Raw genomic sequence first — 23,892 nt, 5'->3', positions numbered from 1 at the left:
AATACAAAGGAAAATGACAGGCCTTCAGAATTGGAGGAAATCCAGACTTTAAGAAAAGAATCCTTTCTACTACAATGCTGGCAGATAATCTTTCAGCTCAAACATACAATGGGAACTGCATTTTTACACTTACACGTCACAGTAGCTACTCTACCATAGGATAGTGCTTGTGTTTTGAAAGGATTATGGGATTGGGAATTGGAAGACATAAATCCAAGTCTGGGCTATGCCTCATTAATAATTCCAGGTCTAACATATTTCTCTCTCCAAACCACTTATTCCAGTATAAAGGCTGGATATTATCCATTCTCACACTGCTGTGAAGAAATACCCAAGACTGGGTAACTTATAAAGAGAGATTTAATTGACTCACAGTTCCACATGGCTGGGGAGGCCTCAGGAAACTTACAATCATAGCGGAAGGCACCTCTTCTCAGGGCGGCAGGAGAGAGAAAGAGTGCAAGAAGGGGAAATACCTGATGCTTATAAAATCATCAGATCTAGTGACAACTCGCTTACTATCATGAGAACAGCATGGGGGAACCTGTCCCTGTGATCCAATTACTTCCCACCAGGTCCCTCCCATAACACATGGGGATTATGGGAACTATAATTCAAGATTAGATTTGGGTGAGGACACAGCCAAGCCATAACATTCTGCCCCTGGCCCTCCCAAATCTCATATCTCACATTTCAAAACACAATCATGTCCTTCCAACAGCCCCCCAAAATCTTAACTTATTCCAGCATTAACCCAAAAATCCAAGTCCAAAGTCTCATCTGAGACAAGGCAAGTCCCTTCTGCCTATGAGGCTGTAAAATCAAAAGCAAGTTAGTTACTTCCTAGATACAACAAGGGTACAGGCATTGCATTCCATATGAGAGAAATTGGCCATAACAAAGGAGGTACAGGCCCCATGCAAGTCCAAAATCTATTACGTCAGTCATTAAACATTAAAGTTCCAAAATGATCTCCTTTGACTCCACGTTTCACATCCAGGTCATGTTGATGCAAGACTTGGGCTCCCACAGTCTTAGGCAGCTCTGACCCTGTGGCTTTGTAGGGTACAACCCTGTCTCAGCTGCTTTCATGGGCTGGTGTTGAGTGTCTGTTGCTTTTCCAGGTGCATGGTGCAAGCTGTCAGTGGATCTACCATTCTGGGGTCTAGAGGGCAGTGGTCTCTTCCCACAGCTCCACTAGGCAGTGCCCTAGTGGAGACTGTGTGGGTTCCAATTCAACATTTTCCTTCCATACTACCTTAGCAGAGGTTCTCCATGAGGGTTCCACCACTGTAGCAAACTTCTGCCTGTACATCTAGGCATTTCCATACATCCTCTGAAATCTAGGTGGAGGTTCCCAATTCTCAGTTATTAACTTCTGTGTACCCACAGTCTCCACACCATGTAGAAGTTGGAACTAAAGCAGTTGGGACACAGGGTACCACGTCCTGAGGCTGCACAGAGCAGGGCAGGCCTGGGCCAGGCCCATGAAACCTAGGCCTCCAGGCCTGTGATGGGAGAGACTGTTGTGAAGGTCTCTGACAAGCCCTGGAGACATATTACCCATTGTTTTGGTGATTAACATTTGGCTTCTCATTACTTATGTAAATTTTTGCAGTGGTCTTGAATTTCTCCCCCAGAAAAATGGTTTTATTTTTTTCTATTGTATTGTCAGGTTGCAAAATTTCCCAAGTTTTATGCTTTGAGTTCTCTTGAATACTTTGCTGCTTAGAAATTTCTTCCACCAGATACCCTAAATTATCTCTCTCAAGTTCAAATTTCCACAGATCTCCAGGGCAGGGGCAAAATGCCACCAGTCTCTTTGCTAAAGCATAGCAAGAGTCACCTTTGCTCCAGTTCCCAACAAGTTCCTCATCTGAGAACAACTCAGCCTGGACTTCATTGTCCATGTCACTATCAGCATTTTAGTCAAAGCTGTTCAGCAAGTCTCTAGGAAGTTCCAACCTTTCCCATCTCTTCCTGTCTTCTGAGTCCCCCAAGTCTCTAGGAAGTTCTGAACTTTCCCTCATTTTCCTGTCTTCTTCTGAGCCCTCCAAACTGTTCCAACCTCTGCCTGTTACCCAGTTCCAAAGTTGCATCGACATTTTTGAATACCCTTATACCAACATCCAACCCCACTCAATGCCAATTTACTGTATTAGTCCATTATCACATTGCTATGAAGAAATACCTAAGACTGGGTAATTTATAAAGAAAAGATGTTTAACTGACTCACAGTTCTGCTTGGCTGAGGAGGCTTCAGGAAACTTACAATTCTGGGAGAAGGCACATCTTCACAGGGTGGCAAGAGAGAGAATGAGTGCAAGCAGGGGAAATGCCAGACACATATAAAACCATCAGATCTAGTGAGAACTCACTCACTATCATGAGAACAGCATGGGGGGAAACCACACCCATGGTCCAGGCACTTCCCACTGGGTTCCTCCCATGACACATGGGGATTATGAGAACCACAATTCAAGATGAGATGTGAGTGGGGACACAGCCAAACCATATAACCACATCGCTTTTTAAAAATACCAATTCCAACCATAGGTAGGATTAAAAAGAGGATGAGTCCCAGTCTTCTTGGACCACACAGGGTCTTGCCTGCCCCTAGTGTTCCTCATTGTTTCAGTTATGACAGGGAAGATATGAGTTGGATTTTATTTTCAAATGGAAAACTGTGGTTTCCCAGAATTATCAAAGTTTAGAAAGAGAAGATACCCACAAGAGAATATCAGCCAGGATTCACTCAGAAAAAAAGAAAACAATCTGGCTATTGACAGAGTTTAATTCAGGAAATTGGGTAGAGAGTTGGTGGAGATCTCAAAAGGTACAAAGTGTGCACAAAGCTATCAGAGAGGTAATATTTACAGGAAGCAAGTGTGAACCCTAGGAGTAGGAGGAGCAAAGGGAAATGAATCCAGAAGCCCCTAGGAGGGAACAACTGGGCTAGGATCCAGAATTCTAAGGACACTGCCTGGCTGCCCTCTCTGGGGTGTGTCATTGCTGAGATGAAGCTAACAGGAAGAGCAGGCAAATAGGAAGGAGCAAGCCCTTCTCTCCTCCACTGGGTTCTAGTCATCCTCTGGCACTTCATACTGGCAGGATCCAACAGCACTGGCAAAGGGAAGCATGGTTTGTAGTACCCCAGTGCCAGGATCACAGAGCCAGTAAAGATGGGTGGATTTGGAGCTGAGACACTAGTTTGATGACTGGCACAAAAAGCATTTCTGGGTCCCTTGAGGGTCCCCCTCACCCTCTTTCTTACACACAAGAATCTGAGGTTCATAGAATTTAAGAGAACTATTTAGGACCTCACATAACAGCAGCACAGCTAGGGCTCACAAGCATGAGTATGGAAAAACATAGTGACAATTAAAATGTTCTTTCGTAAGGTAGAAAAACGGTCAATTTTGAATTTGTTTCGGTGGTGGAGAATTTTATAGATAATAGATGTATTTAGATGAGACATTTTCAAAATGTGTTTGGCTTGTAAGAGTCATACTAATTGCAGTAATTTGTGTGAATTAATTACTAAGCTATGGAATTATGATTGTGTATGCTAATACTAAGGGTCAGATCAATTTTGTTGTTTTATTTTCATTACAACACCAAGCCTCTGGTCATACGGGTTCATTCTCCATTGTTTGTTGTTTATATGACATATCCATCCATACAAGACTCAAAAGGTATTTAGCAACAACATAGCCTGTTAGTTTTCTACTGGAGGCAAGGAAATGATAACCAATGCAGCCACTAGGGAAAATATTCTCCAATGATAAGCCCAGTTAGTTCAGATATGCAATCTTTTTCATAAAATCTCTGGCTAGTTCCTGGGATATCAGAAATGGTATTTTTTAGATGGCTTAAGATCACCTTAAAACATTCACAGATGGTCTAATATAGGCAGAAAAGCACAGGGAGTCTATGGACTATTTGATCTCAGCTCTGTCACTTTAGAGGTGACCTTGAGTAAATTACTTTAGTGTATTACTTGTTCAATAGAGATGGGAATGTTCACTTATTTATTCAACAAATAAATGTTGAATCTGTATTTGTATTTATTCAACAAATACAGAGTGCCTACCATGTGCCTGGTACTGCTCTAAGCGTTGGGAATCCCTCTGCCTTCAGTGAGCTTTGCCTTGTGTTACAGTGTATTCGTCTGTTTTCATGCTGCTGATAAAGACATGTTTAAGACTGGAAAATTTATAAAGAAAAAGAGGTTTAATGGACTCACAGTTCCACGTAGCTGGGGAGGCCTCACAATCACGGTGGAAGGTGAAAGGCACACCTTTCATGGCAGTAGACAAGAGAGAAATGAGAGCCAAGTGAAAGGGGAAACCCCCTATAAAATCATCAGATCTCGTGAGACTTATTCACTACCAAGAGAACAGTATGGGGGAGCTGCCCCCATGATTCAGTTATCTCCCACCAGGTCCCTCCCACAACATGTGGGAATTATGAGAACTACAATTCAAGACAAGATTTCGGTGGGGACACAGCCAAACCATATCATTCAGGAAGGCAGAAAATAAACACATAAATATATAGAATATCAAGTAACAGTATATAATACAGGAAAAAAATAAAGCAAGTAGAGAACGATGAGAGTGAACAATGTATACAGAGTGGATGAAGAAGACCTGTCTGTTCATCTAACATCTAAACAGATATCTGAAGGAAGGAGGGAACCATGTGGATATCTGCAGAGCTTTCCAAACAGTAGGACCTGGAAGGAAGTGCAAGGGTCCCTGGCAGAACACACTTAGAGAGGATATTGAAAGGTAAGGCGGAGGGAGGGGAGTGGTCAGAGAAGAGGTCAGCAAGTTGTGGGGAGTGGGGAAGGGGCAGGAACAGATCTTGCAGTACCTTTTAAGCCACAGGAATCCATTACAAAGTTTTGAGCAAAGGCCTGACATGGTCTGACTAGTTCTTCAAGAAGCATTATTGCTAGGGGCTACCATGGGAGGCAGGGAGACCAGTTAGGAAGCTACTGGTGTAATCCAGGCCAAAAGTTATGGTAGCTTGGAAAAGGATGCTAGGAATGGAGATGTTGAGAAGTGTTTGGGTTCAAGGTGTATTTTGAAGGACAAGTAAACAAAATTGCTGATTTGCAGTGAGAGGTGCACTTAGGGTGGTCCCAAAGTTTCCCCCTGGGCAACAGAAAGAATGGATGCTGTTACTAAAAAGAAGAAGGCAGTGGGAGAGACTGCTTAATCGTTGTGAACCTGTTGTGAGATAGTAACTCACTGCAGTAAACAAGATGTAAATGAAATAACCGCTGTTCTTGGCCCACAGTAGGTGTTCAATCTTAGTCCCTTCCTTATCCTTTGTAACACTTCTTTGTTACCTATTCTTGTTCTTACAATGAATTTATTTGCTATCCATACACAGACACACCTGCCCTTTTATTCACTACTTCTCTACAGATCAGTATCTAGTCAAAACAGTTCCACAACAGTGAACAGGTCAGCCAAACCTCACCCAGAAAAAACCCTAATAGACTACAGACTAGATAGACATAGGTCACATTTTTAAATAAATAAAGAGAAATGATTTATGCCAAAATAGTATACAGGGTAATCCTCTTTGTGCTTTGAAGTACTTAGTGCTTCAGCATACTGAAAGTTCCCCTGGTATTTGTTGCTTTTTAAAATAGGAATTCTATGATGAGTAAAATATTTTATAAGCATTTTTGCCTTAGAATTTCTGAAGAGATGCTAAGAAACTGAGAAGTTACCAAAAAATCTGTTGAATTACCTACTGAATAGATATTTCATGGTAAAATTTCCTACTTGTTTTATTCTTTTGTCTAAAATTTTGAAGCATAATGTTAAAAGACAATAAGTCATGTGGATTCTACACACTTATGTAAATATGTGTTAGCAATGTTTTATCCTGTGCTCACCTGAAAAATAACCAACATGTAAGTGGAAGCATACAGTCTACGTATTTTTTAAAATCTCAGTTCTTTAAAATTCTTTGTTGCAGATTCACTTGAAATGTCAGTATTCAGTTCACATATCTCTATATTCCTAAGAATCATCAGCATTTAATTTATGAGTGTTTTTGGTTGGAAAGATTTTGCTGCTTAAAATTCAATTCAATCCCCTTGGTCTGAGTCGAGGAATACTTATATCTTGCATTTTTCCCAAAGCCCTCCTCTATGCCCAATTTCCCGTAATTGAGCTAATCTTTAATCCAAAGTACAGTGCAAGCTCCCACTGCTTCCCCACTCCAGCCCAGGGACAATAACACAGAGAATAACAGAGCCCGGGGACAGATAGCACATCGGTCTCAGGGTCGCTATTCCTCTGTCTCCAGAAAGCATCTAGTGTATGTGTGACTTCATGTCGCATTTAAAGCTGATGTGTGATTTAAGAAATAAACCCTGCAGATGCCAAGAAGCAACTAAAGGTCCACTGTTGGTAGGAATCACACAAGAACAGACCAGTTTACTTTCAAGGAGTGAATGCCTTCGGTATGTTCGGCAGCAGGACAGAGCACCTAGCCTTTCCAAAGAGACACAGGAGCAAACAAGGTCTCCTCTCTCTTGCTTGGCAAGTAGGAGCATTGGCAGGGGCAGCAAAACCCTTGTAGATGTCTTAGGTTTGTCACTCGTCACTTTTAATACTAAATTGCGGTATGACAGGAACCTCTTCAGGCTACCCAAAGTATACAGTGGAAAGCAAATATCTTTCAGAAAATAAGCCAGTATTTAGTTTAAAATCCAGCCAAGTAGTTGGCACTGGCTATAAAAAACCCAGGGTTGACTATGCAGTCTTTTGTTCATGTTTTCAAATATAACTTTTCTAGCTCATGAACAGGGACCTGTTTATCTCCAGGAAGAATCTACTTCTTAATGTTTTTCTTTAGGTTTAATCCTTCAGGACCCTGTTTAAACCCTGTTTAAAGCAAGTAGCAAGATTTACCTAGGTTTCATTATCATGGTAACTACTAGCAGTTTTAACTCTGCTGACACCAAGTCTATTTTCCAGCGGGAATAGCCCTACCCTTTGACTTGGATGGAAAATAAAATTGGTTTTGACTGATCTGTTTTTTAATTTCAGGAATAGTTGCTGTTCTCTTCTGTGGAGTCACACAAGCACATTATACCTACAACAATCTGTCTTCGGATTCCAAAATAAGAACTAAACAGGTAAAAGAAAAAATTTACTACAGACTTGGTCTCTTTTCTCAGTGAAATGGTTATGTAGCAATTCTGGCAGTATAGTCAGAAAGAATTTCATTAGTAAAGGAAGAATGTAAGCTAAAGGCTTCTTTACGAGTTGGATATTTATAGATTTTTTTCCCTCCAGGATAACCATTAACAATTCTCTTGGTAAGCAAAAATATAGCTATAATAGTCTCTCCCTCCTGAGAGATGTTGAACTTAGACTGTCAGTCTTAAAGATGAAAGACATACAGTTGATAAGAATTCACAGTCACTTACATCTAAAAGCATTATAAAGCATGTGAGATTGGGTAGTTATAGAGAAAGAAGGAAATGAAGAAAAAGAAAGAAGTGAGGTTTGGTCTTTAATTGGGTGCTTTTGATGCCAAGCAAACTCAACTGCCAGTTGTCACACAAGCAGAATATATCTCCCTTATGCCAAGAACACATCTGTTTGGATATTTCCACATAAACACACACATATTCTTTCCACAGACATTTGCTGCACAGCCACTCTGTGCCAAGCACCATGCTAGCTACTAGGAATACAAGAACAGATAGTTTATGACCCTGGCTTCAAGAGGTTCATTATCAATACTGCTGATGAAGACACAGATGCATAGCTAACAACTTGCCACAGTTTTATAACTGCTGTCATAGAAATATCTCTATAGTGTGCATAAGGAGCTTTAGTAGGACATCACCCTACAGTTAGGATTGAGAAAGTCAGGAGAAAGTTTCCAGAGATGATGTCCAACCTGGAGCTTGAAATATAAATAGAAGTTAACTAGGTAAAGATCTGGGGTCTACTAGAAGGTAGAAGGTAACCACAAGGGCATTTGAGGCCAAGGGATCAGCATGCACAATGTCTCTTGAGCAGCCAGTGGAAGCTCTGTAAATAGTACAGCATGGCTTGTGAATGGGGCAAGGCTGAAGCAAGTGGGATACAGTGAGATCAGAGACAAACTCATGAAAGGACTTGTGTATCTTGCGAAGGACTTTAGACTATAACCTATAAATAATGGGGAGTGGCTTACATAACAGGAATGTATTGTCTCGCAGTTCTGGAGACCAGAGTCTGAGATCAAGGTATTGGCAGGATAACTCCTTTTGAGGGCTGTGGAGGAGAATCTGTTCTCTCTCTCTCTCTTAGCCTCTAGAAGATTTCTGGAATCTTTAATGTTCTTTGGATTCTAGACATATCCACCCCAATCTCTGCCTTTGTGTTCACATAGCATTCTCCCTACATGCATGTCTACCACCAAATTTCCTCTTTTATAAGGACACAGGTCATATTGAGTTAGGGGCCTACCATACTCTGGTATGACCTCGTCTTAGCTGATTACATTTTCAATGACTCCATTTCCAAATACAGTCACATTTTGAGCTACTGGGGTTTAGGACTTCAACATATGAATTTTGGAGGAACACAGTTCAGCCCATAACAAGAAGTCATTGAAGGGTCCTAGGCAAAATAATTTTAAGATCATTGTAATTCCATTTTAGGAATATGACTCTGGCAGACATGAAGAACATGGACCAAACAGCACTTGTATCAGTTAGCTTTTTCACAAAACCCCAGGGTCATCCAACAGTAATCATTTATTGATCACACACCTGCAAGCTTTAGCCATTTTGATTGGAGTTGGACTGGGTGCATCTGTTCGTACCAGCTGAGCTTATGTATATGTCTGTTGGTTTGTTGGGGGCTCTATTCTAAAGTAGGCTGGACTGGTAGGCTTTGCTAGTGCCACATGTTTGTCATTCTTCTCCTGATAGAAAAGCAAGCCCCAGTGTTGAAGAAGGTCCATTTCCATCCTGTGCTTGTATCATATCTTCTAAACATCTGATTGGCCAAGGAAAATTATATGGCATAGTCCAGTGTACAGAGGCCAAGCCAATCCCTGACCACAGTGGGAGAGCACTGCAGTTATGTGGCAAAGAATGTGGACATAGACAATGATGGAGAATTGGACTGAATGATGCAATCTAACCCAAAATGCAAGTGGAGGTAGAGATGTCTCTTGTAATAAACATGGTGATACTGAAGACGTCTGATTTGATATTAGGGCAGTGGGAGTAGAGAAAGCAAAAGCAACCAAAGCAAAACCTGTAATTGGCCAGAAATTCCTAAACAAGATTTCCTGAGGACTTTGAAGCTCTCCAGAATAAGCTATCACTTTCATCCCTCTGTCTTTGTCACATCCCAAGCTTGACTCTACCTCTACCTGCCCAGGGACTCTGCAAGGTCACCCTTCCCCTCTGCCCATCACCTCAAATTTCTCAGAGGAATCACAAGATGCAATTACAGAAATATTGAGGCCCCCTGAGTGAAACAAAAGAAAAAAGCCCCCCAAACAAAAAACTGATACCAATATCCAGAAACCTCCAACATATAGTCTTTCAGAATCCCTTTAATTTTGAATACTACTAGCTTTTCCTAAGGCTTAAAGGGAAATGTCTTGGGCTGTTTTTTTCCTAACCTCTTCTGGTTCTCTGAGCATATTTGTATGCTGGGAAGCTGAACCCTGTTTAGGGACTTGCACTTTTAAGTCATTCTATCTAGACTGCTCAGCAGAACTTCAAAGATAACTCATCTCATGGCAAGACAGCAGCCCAGCATCTAGGGGAGACAAAGCTAAAATCAGTGCCCATAGCCTTCTGTTCTCCCTCTGAATGGCTTGACAAGCCCTCCCTGACAGGTTGCCAGCATTCATTTTTACATCACTCTCCTTTAAGGAAGATAATCTTACAAGTTCTTTCCTTAACATCTAGGTAACTGCATATCCCCATCTTTGTTCCCCACACTGCCTTCTTTTTTGGGTGCCTGGCCTTGTAGCAGAAGCTTAATAAATGCTAATTCCCTTCCACTTCATTTTCATCCCTTTCCTCACTTCTTTTCTATTAGGATCTGTCATTTTCTGCTCATTTTCTTCTTATAATATGTACATACACAGCATATGTACATATTTATACGTACTTGCATATCTATGCATGCATATACACATGCACATCCCATACTCTAGTATAAAGAGTCTAAAGTCCCCACTTTGAAAGAGTGCAATCAGAGGCTCACAGCCACACCAGAGGCCCTGCACTAGTATAACAAGCAGAGTTGAAATTCTCGTGGGAAACGAATTCTAAATTGTAGAGAAACACTGAGGCATGTACTAAAGACGTTGCCACTGTGTCCTCTCTGAAACTGGGAAAGATTTGGGCAGTATTCTGTGATGTTACATGGTTACAGGACACAGTATCTGGCTCTACATATCCCAGGTTGTGTTCACACTGTCAACGGGAAGGTAGCAGTCACACAGCTTCTTTGCCTCTGTTGCCGGGACTGTTTAATGAGAGTGTAGGAAGCCAATTAGTAAACTCAGGGAAATCCATGTAAATCATGTTTGAGTTATAAAATTCAAAGATGACATGATTTACAAAAGAGTTCTATTCAACTCTGTCTATACCCGTTAATCAAATAGCTACATCTGGATACAAAGGCTTTAGAGAATTATGCATTCTTTATAGCTTGAAGAATTAGAGTGCCTTTTTAAAGTTGTATTTTTTCATTTTAAGATATGTTTCGTCCATGATAATGACCCTTTAGATATAGGAACTTCATTTTTGCTTCAACCTATGAAAACACATGTAGCATCACTATGTGTTGGGCAAAAAGCAGTATAATAGAGGCACTATGATGCTGTTATCCAACATAAGGATTTGTATTTTGAATACCAAAGCATCCTATTAAAGAGTGTATGAACATATGCAGCAATTCATTTCCCTGGACTTGGAGTTCTTTGTTGCTTTAGGGTGTGTACATCAAGTCCTAGAGACAGACAGATACTGTAAGCCCTATCTCTTGCCCTGGGAGCTGAGCACTGCTAGGGATACTCAAGACGGACATCAGCACACAGCAGTATGGCCCGGAGGTCTCACCCAGAGCCATCCAGAAGACTATGTACAGACCCCATGAACCCACTCAGATGATTTCCAGCCTTCCTCCAACACATTTCCTCCCACATTCCCTCACGCCCCAGGTGGGCCTAGGAGCTTGTTACCTGGGCCAAACTCCAGGGTGTTCCCATCAGCTGTATTTACCTTGCCTGAGACTAACTTGCAAACCCATGTACTTCCATAGCATCCCTTTTAATTAGAATTTCTCCTTCCCTTCACATAGTTGCCACCAAAAATTATTGCCAACAAATACACATGGGTATATGAAATAAATATAAATAATTAACATTTACTGTGCATTAACACGTACAAAGTGCTTATCTCATTTACTTTCTACTTACCTTTCTACCTTAGAGGTAACTCTTATTATCACTGATTCCCTTCATGCATTGAACAAATTTTTTTTGAGAGCCTACTTTGTGCCAGCCACTGCTCAAGGTACCAGGGGTACAACAGTGAACAAAAAAAGAATTTCTAGTTGAGGAGCTTCATAGCAGTCAAAATAAATAAGCAAAGTATACAGTGCACTCATGGTAAGACGTAAGGCCAGAATAAAGCAGGGATGGGTAACTAGGAATATATGATGGGAAGGCAGGCTTGTAATATTAGATTGGGTATCCAGGAAAGGCCTCAGCAAGGTGATATTTGAAAAAAGTAAAAGAGGGAGTCATGTGGACATTTGGGACAGAGCTGTAGAGAAATCGGGAATGACAGATACAGAGGCCCCGGGGAGCAGGAGAACCAATGTGGCTGGTATGGAGCAAACAAGGGAGAGTATGACAGAAATAGCAGAGCAGTGAGAAGGGACAGGTCGTGGAGAGCCCAAATGAGGTGGGGAAACACTTGAGACCTTTAAGGACAGGCATGTACATACATTTTAAAAGAATAGAAGTGTCCATTATTAATTAGGGAAGACTATAACAGGTTTGGGGGAAAATTATGAGCCCAGGGTTGACTTGTTAAGTTTGGGATGTGTATTAGTCAAGTAGAGCTGTTGTATAGCCAGTTGGATGGAGAATTCTGGAGTTCAGAGGAGAGGTCTAGGAGAAAAATATAATTTTGAGTGTCGTCAGCATATGACTAACATATAGAGATGATAATTGCATATCATATACAGATGATACTGAGAACATGAGACGGGATGGAATCTCTAAGGCAGTGATAGAGAAGAGGTCCAAAGACCAATCTAAGGTACTCCAATGTTAAGAAATCCGAAATCAGCAAATGAGCCTGAAAGGTAATAGATATTAGGGAAAAGAAAAGGAAAGTATGGCGTCCTAGAAGTCAAAAGAAGAGTGTCTCAAGGAGCATGATGAATTATAACAAATGCTGCTGAAATTTCAAGTAAAATGAAGAAAATGAACACCATTGATAACAGTGTTAAGAACCATGTTGGCAGAAAACCTGAATAGAATGGGTTCAAGGGAGAATAAGAGGAAAGAAATTGGAAACCTCATGTATCAACAAGTCCTTCAATGAAGTTTTGCTGAAGAGCAGCAGAGAAATGAAATAATCACTGGAGGAAGAATTAGGACCAAAGAAAATATCTTTTTATTTTTTAAGGTAGGAGAAATAACAGTGCTTTTGTATGTTGAGGAGATGAAACAGTAAAGAAAAAAACGATGTATTCAAGTTTTTTCTAGGCTCATAAGTAGCAGATTTCAACTCAGATTTTTTACTTTGTGGTTCAAACTGTTTTGCCTCTTACTAAATATCATTTGGTTAGTAGATGGGATAGTACCAATTGTGGGGCATCGTTTATTCAGTAAACCTTGAATGGGTGGAAGGAAAAACAAATGAATCTTTGGCCATATTTATTATACTTTCAGCTAATTCAGATAATTAGTCATTTATTTTATATAGTATTTGATTCTGTTATCTTTGAAAATCTACCTATTTCAGTGCATTTTAATTTTTTACACAAATACAAGTTGGGATGGACATAGATGTTTTCATGTATTTGCTTTTGAAAAGCCAGATTCTTTGTCTAGCATTTATGGGCAAACAATGACATCTTCATTATAGCACATTCTTTCCAGATGCTTATTTTATTTCCATTCCCCCCAGATGATATTTATAGTGTTTATCGCCGTTGAATGGAAAAGCAGCAATGCAAATCCAAATTTAAATTTCCAATAAAAGAAGGCAATGGCAGCCAAATTATATGTTCTGTGCATGACTCTGAAAATTCAAATAGAGGATCTGGAATATGGGAGCAGAAAGATATAGTGGAAAGAACACTTGGCTGAGAGTCTAGAAAACTGAGTCTTGCCCCCATCCTCTAGTACTCATGGTATGGCCTCAGATAATTAATTTAACACACATGAGCTTCACTTTTTCCATCTGTAAAATGAATGATTGAATTAAATGATGGGGTTTTAAGGATCATGTTCTAGATCTAATGTACTTTTACTTGACATGGAGCATAACGCATGTGTCTGGTTCTTTCTCTTAGACTACAGTTGAGTAGGGATCACTTGATTAAAGACTGCAATGCATACAGATGAGAGGAGGAATTAGAGTTTACCATTTAACTTGAGGCCAAATCACTGGGTATACCATTTCAATAAGTTGTCAAAGCAAATCCAAGGATGAGGCAATCAAAAACCAAAGTCCCTGGTTCATACTGGAGTAAAACGTTTCATACTGAGGGCTGCATGCTTCTTCCTGGAAAAACTCTCAGCTGCTAGGTGAATGGTTGTGATGGCTTTCCCTAAGATTGCCTGCATCCTTAGGGTAGAGAGTAGAAACCTTATATTGCTATAACTAAGCATCTCAGGATATGACTGAAGAACCTTACAGCTTTTTCAAGCATGGACTAATTGTGTTCTAAGAACTACAGTAATTGCATGGCTGGTACCATGCTGGAAGCCAGGGAGACAAGGGCAAATACCACATAGTTCTTGTCCTTTGGAGGTCCTAATATAGCAGAAGACATATACTTGCACACAAACATATATATGCATATGCATGCACATACTCACATGCACAACCACATGTGGCAGATGTTAACGTAGAGGGATGCACAACATGTCATGGAAACCAGAGAACTGAATTGCTTACTGGAGGGAAGGTTTTCATGGGAAGCTGGTTTTTGGGTTGGGTGTTTTGGAGTTTGGGTGTAGAGTTAATTAGGATATTGTCACCCAGATTTCATGGAGGATAAAAGCAAAAAGAATAGAGTATGCAAAAATATAAAACTAAGAAAGAATTTGAAAGCAATCCTAAACAGAAAGAACAAAGCTGGAGGCATGAAGTTACCCAATTTGAAACTATACTATAAGGCTACAGTAACCAAAACAGTATTGTATCAGTACAAAAATGGACACATAGGGCAATAAAACAGAATACACAACCTAGAAATAAAGCTGCACACCAGCACCCATCTGGTCTTTGACAAAGGCCACAAAAATAAGCAATGGGGAAGTGAATCCCTGTTCAATAAATGGTGCTGGAGAGCTGGCTTGCCACATGTGGAAGAATGAAACTGGACCCCCTATCTTTCACCATATACAAAAATTAACTTAAGATGGATTAAAGATTTAAATGTAGGACCTTAAACTATAAAACTCCTCAAAAGCAATTACAACAAAACAAAACTGACAAGTGGGACCTAATTAAGCCAAAGAGCTTCTGCAGAGCAAAATAAACTATCAACAGAGTAAACAGACAATCTACATAATGGGAGAAAATATTCACACACTATGCATCAGACAAAGATCTAATACTAGAATCTATAAGAAACTTAAACAACTAAACAAGCGAAAAAACAACCCCATAAAAATTGGGAAAGGACATGAACAGACGCTTCTCGAAAGAAGACATACAGGTGGCCAACAAACATATGAGAAAATGCTCAACATCACTACTTATCAGAGAAGTGCACATCAAAACCATAGTGAGATATTATCTCACACCAGTCAGAATGGCTGTTATTTTAAAAAAGCAGATGCTAATGAGGCTGTGGAGAAAAGAGAACTCATACACTGCTGATGGGAATGTAAGTTAGTTCAGTCACCATGGAAAGCAGTTTAGAGATTTTTCAAAGAACCTAAAACAGTACCATTTGACCTGGCAAACTCATTCCTGGGTATACATCCAAAGGAAAATGAATTAGTCTATGAAAAATCATGCATGCATATGTTCCGCAGCACTATTCATAATAAGAAAGACATGGAATCAATCTAGGTGCCCATCAACAGTGGATTAGATAAAGAAAATGTGGTACATATAAACCACAGAATACTACACATCCATAAGGAAGAATGAAATCACGTCCTTTGCAGCAACATGGATGCAGCTGGAGGCCATTTTCCTAAGCAAATTAACACAGGAACAGAAAACCAAATACCACATGTTCTCACTTGTAAGTGGAAGAAAAACATTGGTTACTCGTGGACATAAAGATGGCAACAGTAGACACTAAGAGCTACTAGAAGGCAGGAGGGAAAGAATAAAGGTTGACAATACAACTATTGTGTACTATGCTCACTACCTAAGTACAGGATCAGCCATACCCCTAACTTCAGCATTATGCAATACACCATATAACAAAAGTACACGTGTAGTCCTTCGATCTAAAATAAAAATGGAAAAAAAAAAAAAGCTTGACAAGTCCCAGAAACAAAGAAGTAACACACTGTAACTAGGTGCCAGGTTGCCTCAGAGAAGTAGGTAGGGGTAGGCCACTGGTATAGGTTGGGGAGCACTGAAGGGAAGCGTGTGGAAGACAGCTGAGAATGAAAATGGAGAGGTAAGTCCAGATGAACCTTTTAGTGTCTCAGTGTGCTCCCCTTGGGAGAACTCTATCCTATAAGGGTAATAATTGGTTAAGCCTTTTAGGCATAGAGATAATGATAATAATCAGATTTCTGCCTTATGCAGATAACCATGGTAGCATCATTGAGGAAAAACTGGACAATTCATAGTATTTTTGTCTCTGTTAGTGGTTTTAAGGGTTAGTTATGAGCAAATATGGTAAGTGACTTCCACGACATCAATCTTAACACTCACCACACTTCTTTTTAGTAAACTGTGTACATATATAACATCTAAATTTATCTTAACTTTCTGTGACTCCAGACATATTTTTGTACTGTTTAACCTCTTAGGATATTGTGATCTATATGAAAAGTTTATGGAAATTTACCGTCTGGTTTTGCCTTGAACTTAGGAGCTAGATAAATTCTTTCTGAATTAATAAATAAATTAATGAGTGAATGAATTATGACCATTAACTTCCAAGATAAAAAATAGAGAAGAGAATATATGCTAATTAATGGTTTTATTTAATTCTGATATGATGCATTAATTTAAATTTAATGAGTTGGATGCATAAGGCAAATGTCTAGGGTGATCTTGAGATATTGAAAGAAAGACGAAGTATAATTCCATTACTTGCGTGTTTCCTGCAGTGTGTCCATGCCTTACTAATTTGCATTACAGTGGGTTTTTGATTATGGTTTTGTGCATTTTTTTTCTATTTCTTTTAACAAAAGCAGTCACGTTCCATCCCAGTTACCTGTTCCAAGGCACAGTGGAGAGAGAATGTCATGGGCAACAATGCCCCTGCCTCCCTGGCTCCTGAGAAGATCAAAGATATCTTCATAAAGCATAAAATTGCCTTTTTAAAATTACTCTAATTACATTTCTTTTGTCAAGATTTCTACCACTTTTCTTCTCTCCTTCATTCAAAATATCTTTAAAAATACCATCCTAGAAGGGCTGAATTTATAAATGATGGCAAAGTGTTTCAATTTCTCCTTAGCTAAGCTGGTGATTCTTTTCAATGAAACTCATTATATTGTATAAAGGACATTTAGTAGTTCAGCTAATACGTGTTTCCTTTTAAATGCTAATGAGAATGGAGCTCCCACATCATGGCAAGAACACATTGTACTTTCAGTGCCCAGAAAGAATTATTTCCCTACTTGAGAAGGCTTTACTCCACAACCAACATGTATTATGGTAGGAGCCACAGATAAATATTTGGCACCTTCAATGGTGAATACCTTCTATGTCCTGGGTACTGGGACCCAGGGAGAAATAAAGATGAGTAAGACATCCGTGCTTCTCCTTGAAAAGTTTTTATGTAAATTGTTTTCTCTGACAAAGCTGTAGTTGGACTATAACTTCTCAATTAACTCTGTCCTACTCTCTCACCCACAAATCTGTTTATCATAGCATATAATTGCAGTTGGAAATTTTAAGTCATGAAATCAAAGAAGTTCAGAGCTAAGGGAAACTATAAAGATAAACTTTTGAACCCAGAATTTTCTTGGAGGAAACTGAAACCCAGGAAAATTCAATGACTTTGAGGGCTTGGGCCAGTTTTCCAACCCAGGGTCAACCTGGACATGGGTCATTGATCAAGGAATATGCACTGTAAACTAAAAATACACAGCACCTGCCTCTAAAAACAACATTTGGTATATATGTCATATATTGCTGTGTAACAAATTACTCCCAAATTTAGCAGCTTTAAACAACAAACTTGTATTATTATTTTGTATAATTTGTGAAGTCCTAGAATCCAGGAGTATCAGCTTTGCTGGGTGGCTTTGGCTCAGGGTCTTGTGAGGTTGCTGACAAATTGTTGGGCAGGGCTTCCGTGTCTCAAGGCTTGGCTGGGGCTGGAGAATTCTCTCCAAGAGCCTCATTTACATGGGCTATTGGCAGAAGACCTCAGTTCTTCCACCTGTGTCCTCCACAGGGCTGCTTGGATGTCCTCATGATGTGAAAGCTTACTTTGCCCAGAGCAAGTGAAACCAGCAAGAGCAAAAAGAAAGAAGCAATGGTTCTGATTAACTAGTCTCTAAAGTTATTTACTGTCATTTCTGCCATATTCTATTTGTTAGAATCTATTCCCTAAAATTGGACCACGCGCAATGGGAGGGAAATTAAGCTTTACATTTTGAAGTGGTGGTGGGGGAAGGGGTGTCAAATAATTTATGGACATTTTAAAGTATGAGGAGGCCCAATGCCACTTTTGGACGTAATGTTTGATAGTGCTTTTAATTTCGTAATGATCGAATATTTGGGTTTTCTGCTTCTTCATTCAATTTTGGTCATATCCACTTTCTTAGTAAACAATTATTCTATCCAGGTTTTTAAAAATTTTAGTATCAACAGTTGTTGAACACAATTGTGTCAGACACTGAACATATATGTTTCATGTAATTTATCATTAATATTCACATAAAATCTACAAGGTGAATACTATTATTGATCAGATTTTATAGTCTTAGGGATGTTAAGGCCACACAAAGAATAGAGTAGTGCATCACAACTCATTGTTGTTTTTAATGTCCTTTGTATATGTTTGATTATAGACCTTTTCTTACAGAAAATTACATGCATGTCTTTCCCCCTTTCATTAAATTTATGAAACTTTACATATTATCCTGATCATTTTCAATTTATTTATGCATTCCACTGTTTTCTCCTTTTATCACTAATCTATTCTTCTTCTTCTCCTTGGGCTTTCTGTTTTTCTTCCCTATCCCCTTAACAGAGGATGATGAAGGAAACCCCATTCCTGCAGATCACTACTCTCCTCCATTTTTTTTTTATTTCCCTGCTTTACTACAACCCTGAGAGAGCCTTAATAGATACAGCCAACAATAGTCTTTTTTCACCAAAGTGTTGGTGCTGTCTCATCATCTATCCTGTTCACCTATTTATCTTATGACAGATATATTATTCCGTTTTGCCTCTGCTGGCTTGCTTTCTTCAGGATTCATCAGCATTCTACCTAACTAAGAGTACTTGAATAATATTATTGTCATTTTATTCTGCTTCTTCATCACCGTCATAAAAGGCTCTGTATCAGAATCAACCCCCAGGACTGTCTTTATCTCTACCCAATAGGCAATGTCTTGGTGGCACATACTAATTTACCTTTAAATTTCTTACTAACAAGTTTCCAAAGTCTTCCCTTAATTTTTCTTTCTCATCCCCACTAAACCCTAAGAAAGTATACCTACCTCATTTAGCCTTTTCTAAATATTAATTTTCTTTATTATAGTTTCCCCCAAGTCATGGTTTTGTATTCTTTCTCACTACGTAGAGCCCCAACTCCTTAAAAAGATAGTGCTCACTGGTGTGCTCTCTTTCTCTCTCTCTCTCTCTCTATTTTTCACTTTTAGAAAACAAAAAATACCATCATCAGTGCTTGGATATCAACATATAAATTTCATGTCCTTCTATGTATGGATCTGATTCAATGCATAATGGAAAACTTGATCTGAATGGAATTTAGGAGATCAGCTGGTCTGGTACCTGCTTTGATGACACTCAAGACAGATGGTTGGCCATTATTACCTTAAAATTTCTAAGGATGGCAATGGCATAACCCCCTTTAATAGCCCATTACAGTTTTATCGTCCTGCTTGATAGGTGTAAGTATGAAGGCCTTCAGTCTCATAATGGCATTTTAGAATGATAAATGGAAATTACTGTAATTTTTCTACTCATTTGAATTAAATTTTATTGATGCAACGCAGAAAACATCAAGGCTGAATATGTGTGCCTGAGCATGTGTTTGTTAAAGAATGTTGCCAAATTTAAGGATGCCATTTCCTTAATAATCTTGAAAGATGCAGCAATTGTATTTAATAAAACGTTAAGTCTTTGTGCAATTCCTTCAGAAAAGAAATTGAATTGCTTCTGGAGGCACAGCTCAAAAATCCAAAGAGTCCCATCAGTGGAGATATGATATATAACTCTGAATAAAGTACCCAAGAGAGAAATCTAATAAGTGAGAACAAGAGTTTGGTTTTAGGAGAGTCACTTAATGCAATTGCTCTGGGTTACATTGAAAAAGGACTTGATTGGAATCAGCAGTGACCAACCTCTTCTTAAGGGAAAATAAATAACCGTTATGATGGACCTGCCTCAACAGTGAATACCTAGGTAACAAACTATTACTGTTGTATTTTTCCACTGGCTCTAACTGTTAAAAAAAAATCTCGGCTTTAAAACAGGTTTCTTTTCCCTGTTTGTGCCATGTCTTGCTTTGTTCGAATCAAATTTTCAGGAACAAACTAGAAGGGAAAAGATACCTGTTGAAAAATAAAGGAATGCTTCTGTTGGGAAAAAATGTCTAACCTTGCCTTAGTCATTATAAGTACATGAATTCACACAGTTCTTTTCCCCTAGAGATCTGTGAAAACATGATAACTGAGACACATCTGGGGAAAGTATGATTTAGACACACTGTAATTTATAATTTGTCTTGTTTCCAGGACAATTACTTCATACCCCAGCCCTTGACTTGCTTTCTCTTTCTGAAGATGTTGCTCTGATGATAGTATGGGGGCCTATAACATAGGGCCGGGATAGAAGATCTCTTGGCCAACTAGAAACAGACAGGCACGCAGGGATCAGAGCTAGCACTTGGAATGAGTCCTGGCAGAGTTTCAATATTCTGAATTCTGACACAGCACGTTTCTGAATGGTTAATGTGAAGTTCTGTGAGTAGAGCCGAGGTCTTCCCTAGGGCCACGAAAGAAATTATGTTTTAACTTTTTATGTCCTTATACAGGTGTTCTTAAATGGTGGTCTGCAGGCTGGTGTCATAGCGATCCATTATTTTGATACTGCCTGTATTCATTTCTGTATGAATTAATAATTTACAGTATCCCCTAGGGAAAACACTACTATTCTTCCCCTTTGTACTGATCTATTGTTTGGGTTTTGGCTTGCTTTTATAGTACCAAGTTGAGGTCTATAGGGACTTTTTGCTTCATCCAAGCATACTAGAGACTAAAAGAGTTTGAGACAATCTAACCTTCAAGGGAAAAATAGTCTGATTTTAAGGGCACTTTTTTTTCCTCATTTGGCCCTGACAAATGTTTCGTGTAATTTCTGGGCTGTTTGTAGGACTCGGATATACTGGCCTGTAGAATAAGGTAACATCACTCTTTAAGGATCTCCCCTGTTTTCTAGGCAGAAAACATTTTATTATAGGTTCTGGAATGTTCATGGACCTGAGACCCAGGCAAACCAAAAGAAGGAACTTGAATTCCATCCATAATTGGGATTTAGACATGTAGTGATATATGTGTGAAAAGGGGTTAAATGAAAGAAGTCAGACACGGGAAAGGATAACTAAACCTTTAAGAGGAAAATTCCTATAAATGGAAAGGAGTTTGATGTAGCCTGAGGGCCAGCATCGTCTTGTGGGACACTGTGAGAATGAACTTGGCCCTCCCAACCCACCTGCCTGCTGGCATGCCTGCACTTTGAGAAGGGGAGCACTAAATAGTAAAATTCTGGGGGGAGTAAATTGTTTCCCTGGGAACATAAGTGACCCTGCTGGAGCCCACCCCATCCCCAGAATGCTGAGATGTAAACTTGAAAGAATTTGAGTGGATGCTCAACTCTAAGGGACCATCTCTGAAAGAACTGAACACATAAAAATGAAGTACTTTCCTGCTGATTGAAGAGAAATAAGTAGTCAAGACCAGGAGACAGTCAAATATGGAGATTAAGCTGCCAGAGGCAGAAAACATAGCAGATACCCTAAGGAGTGAGGCAGTCCTGAAATTGCAAGTGGCAGGTGGCAGCAGAGTGGGCAGCAGTGGGGAGGGAGCACAGGCTGCCGTTGGAACCCAGCAAGGGCAGGTTGGTGCAGGCAGTGAGGGATGGTCAGCTCCAGGCTCTGACAACACGTGCCACCCAGCTCCCTCCTCTCAGAAACTCCCAGAGCAGTAATGCTCAATCCTGGCTACATGTTAGAATTTTTTTACTAATCCCAGATACCCGGGCTCCATGCCCAGGATTTCTGATTTATTTAGTCTGGAGTAGGGCTTCAGCTGCAGTATTTTAAACTCTACCGAAGTGATTCTAATGAGTGGCCAGAGTTGAGCATCTAGAAAGACACCAGATGCTGGATGGGGAAGGGCAGAGGTCCTGTCATTTGGCAGGTGGGGTTTTGGATTCAGCAGATCAGAGCCAAACTGTCCAAGTGAGTTCAAGGGGAAACCACATGCTGATAGGCTTGGGACTTGGGACTCCAGAGAATTTAAAAAATCTTGCTGGCCAGTGGCTTCCCCAGAGATTCTGATATAATTGGCAGGGGGTGCAGCGTGGGCAACAGGATTGCTTCCAACTTCCCAGATGGTTCCAATGTGCAGCAGCGCTTGAGAACCAGTGACCTAGGGCACAGTAATGTCACTCATGAGGATCCCTTTGGGGAGTCCCATAAAAAGAGAAAAGAAAACTCTGCAAGGAATTTTATATTCTGTATGAGTAAGTGGAGACTTAGAACTATCAAGATTTGGCTATTTGTATAAATACATTTATATTCGCAGGCAGGATGTTTCCAAGACATTATATTCCCACAGTTCTTAGATCTGGGAAGGCGGGAAGGCAGTCCCACAGTCAAAACCAAAAAGAACAATTGTCAAGCTCCCTTCTACAGTGACTTGTTTGCCTACCTGAAGGTCACAAATGGAGGTTTCACTTTAAGAAGCATAGATTCATTGTGGTAATTGCAGCATGTAAAACTGTTAGGCTGCATAAAAAATAGGAATCTACTTTCACTTCTTTGATCTTTAACGTAGTAAAATACAAATTGGGTTAATATTTATGGACTAATAGGTGCCAGTTAGTGAAAATTAGTACCTTTGACCCTCACAATAACCAGTGGGCTAGGTGTTATTGGCAACTATTTTACTGAAGAGGAAGCTGGGGTGCAGAGAGAATAAGTAATTTACATGGGTGTATACAAGTAAACATGGGTGGGAAAATGGGACTGGAACTGATTTCAAGTCCAGTTCTTTACCCACCTCACCCAGCTACTTTTCTTTCATCTCTATTGAGCCAAAAGTAACCTCCAAATACCTCTCACTTTCCAGTTTCAGTTTCATATAGTAATTTGTATATGATGCATTTCATGAAACACATCTGGAAAATTACTAGGTATAGAATCTCTAGGAACCTTTGCTATCTATTCTATTATGCCATAGATAATTCTAGAAAAGAGTAAAATTTCTTCACTTTTTTCCCACCAAATAAATAGAATTATTTGGCATCCCAGTAAGTAATATCTTCTCAGTGTCAATTCTCTGGAGGTTTAGGAGACCGTAATCAAATCTCATCAGCAGTGTTTCTAATTAGCATTCTCTACATGTGTGAATTAGGAGAAAACTCATCTTGTCTATTTCTTAGAAACTATAGCTAAGGTACACTTTGATAATTTTCAGGACTATGTATGGGTGGAACATTTTACATATAATGGAGTAAATATGTAAAAAATCAAATGTGTCTTTAAAGTTATAATCTATGTGCAAATATTATTATACATATTTGGGTTAGGAATTATAGAATCTTTAACATTCTCAAGAGCATTCATCTTAGAATACCTTATTCCACTCACCAAATCCCTCCCCCAATGAAAAGCACCTTTGTATCTTAAGTCAAAAGTACTCTAAAATCTCTTATCACCATAAGGAACATATTAAGCTAATTGGTAATAGATAAAGAAAATCCTATTTCCAAAAGTTCATTTTACTACTTAATTTTAAACAAGTTACACAATGTTTTCCAAAGTTAAACAAACAAAAAATAAAGAATATAAATGTACTGATAATGTTCAACTGGACATTAAAATATATTGCTCAGATATCTTTGTCAGAAAGCAAAAAGATATGACCTGACTCCAGTTTTTAGCTTTTAACGTGTACCTTTCTGTTCAGAAACATTATATACTAGTGGATTTTGTGATACAGAAAATACTCCAACTTTCATGA

At 39.4% G+C, this 23,892-nt stretch overlaps 1 protein-coding gene across 1 annotated transcript in view; it reads left to right on the top strand.

The window, feature by feature from the left end:
• The window catches only part of SLC9A9 (solute carrier family 9 member A9), a 597,181-nt gene that overhangs the window by 299,676 nt on the left and 273,613 nt on the right, over positions 1-23,892 (top strand). Inside the window, exon 9 of the mRNA XM_017882282.1 lies at positions 7,080-7,168. Within this exon, the coding sequence (XP_017737771.1) occupies positions 7,080-7,168 (89 nt within the window). The remainder of the gene's footprint in view (positions 1-7,079; positions 7,169-23,892) is intronic.

Source organism: Rhinopithecus bieti, unplaced genomic scaffold (assembly GCF_001698545.2).
Source record: "Rhinopithecus bieti isolate Rb0 unplaced genomic scaffold, ASM169854v2 scaffold_12642, whole genome shotgun sequence".
Taxonomy (NCBI): domain Eukaryota; kingdom Metazoa; phylum Chordata; class Mammalia; order Primates; family Cercopithecidae; genus Rhinopithecus; species Rhinopithecus bieti.
Note: the sequence above shows the minus strand (reverse complement) of the source record. Positions and strands in the feature narration are given on the sequence as shown.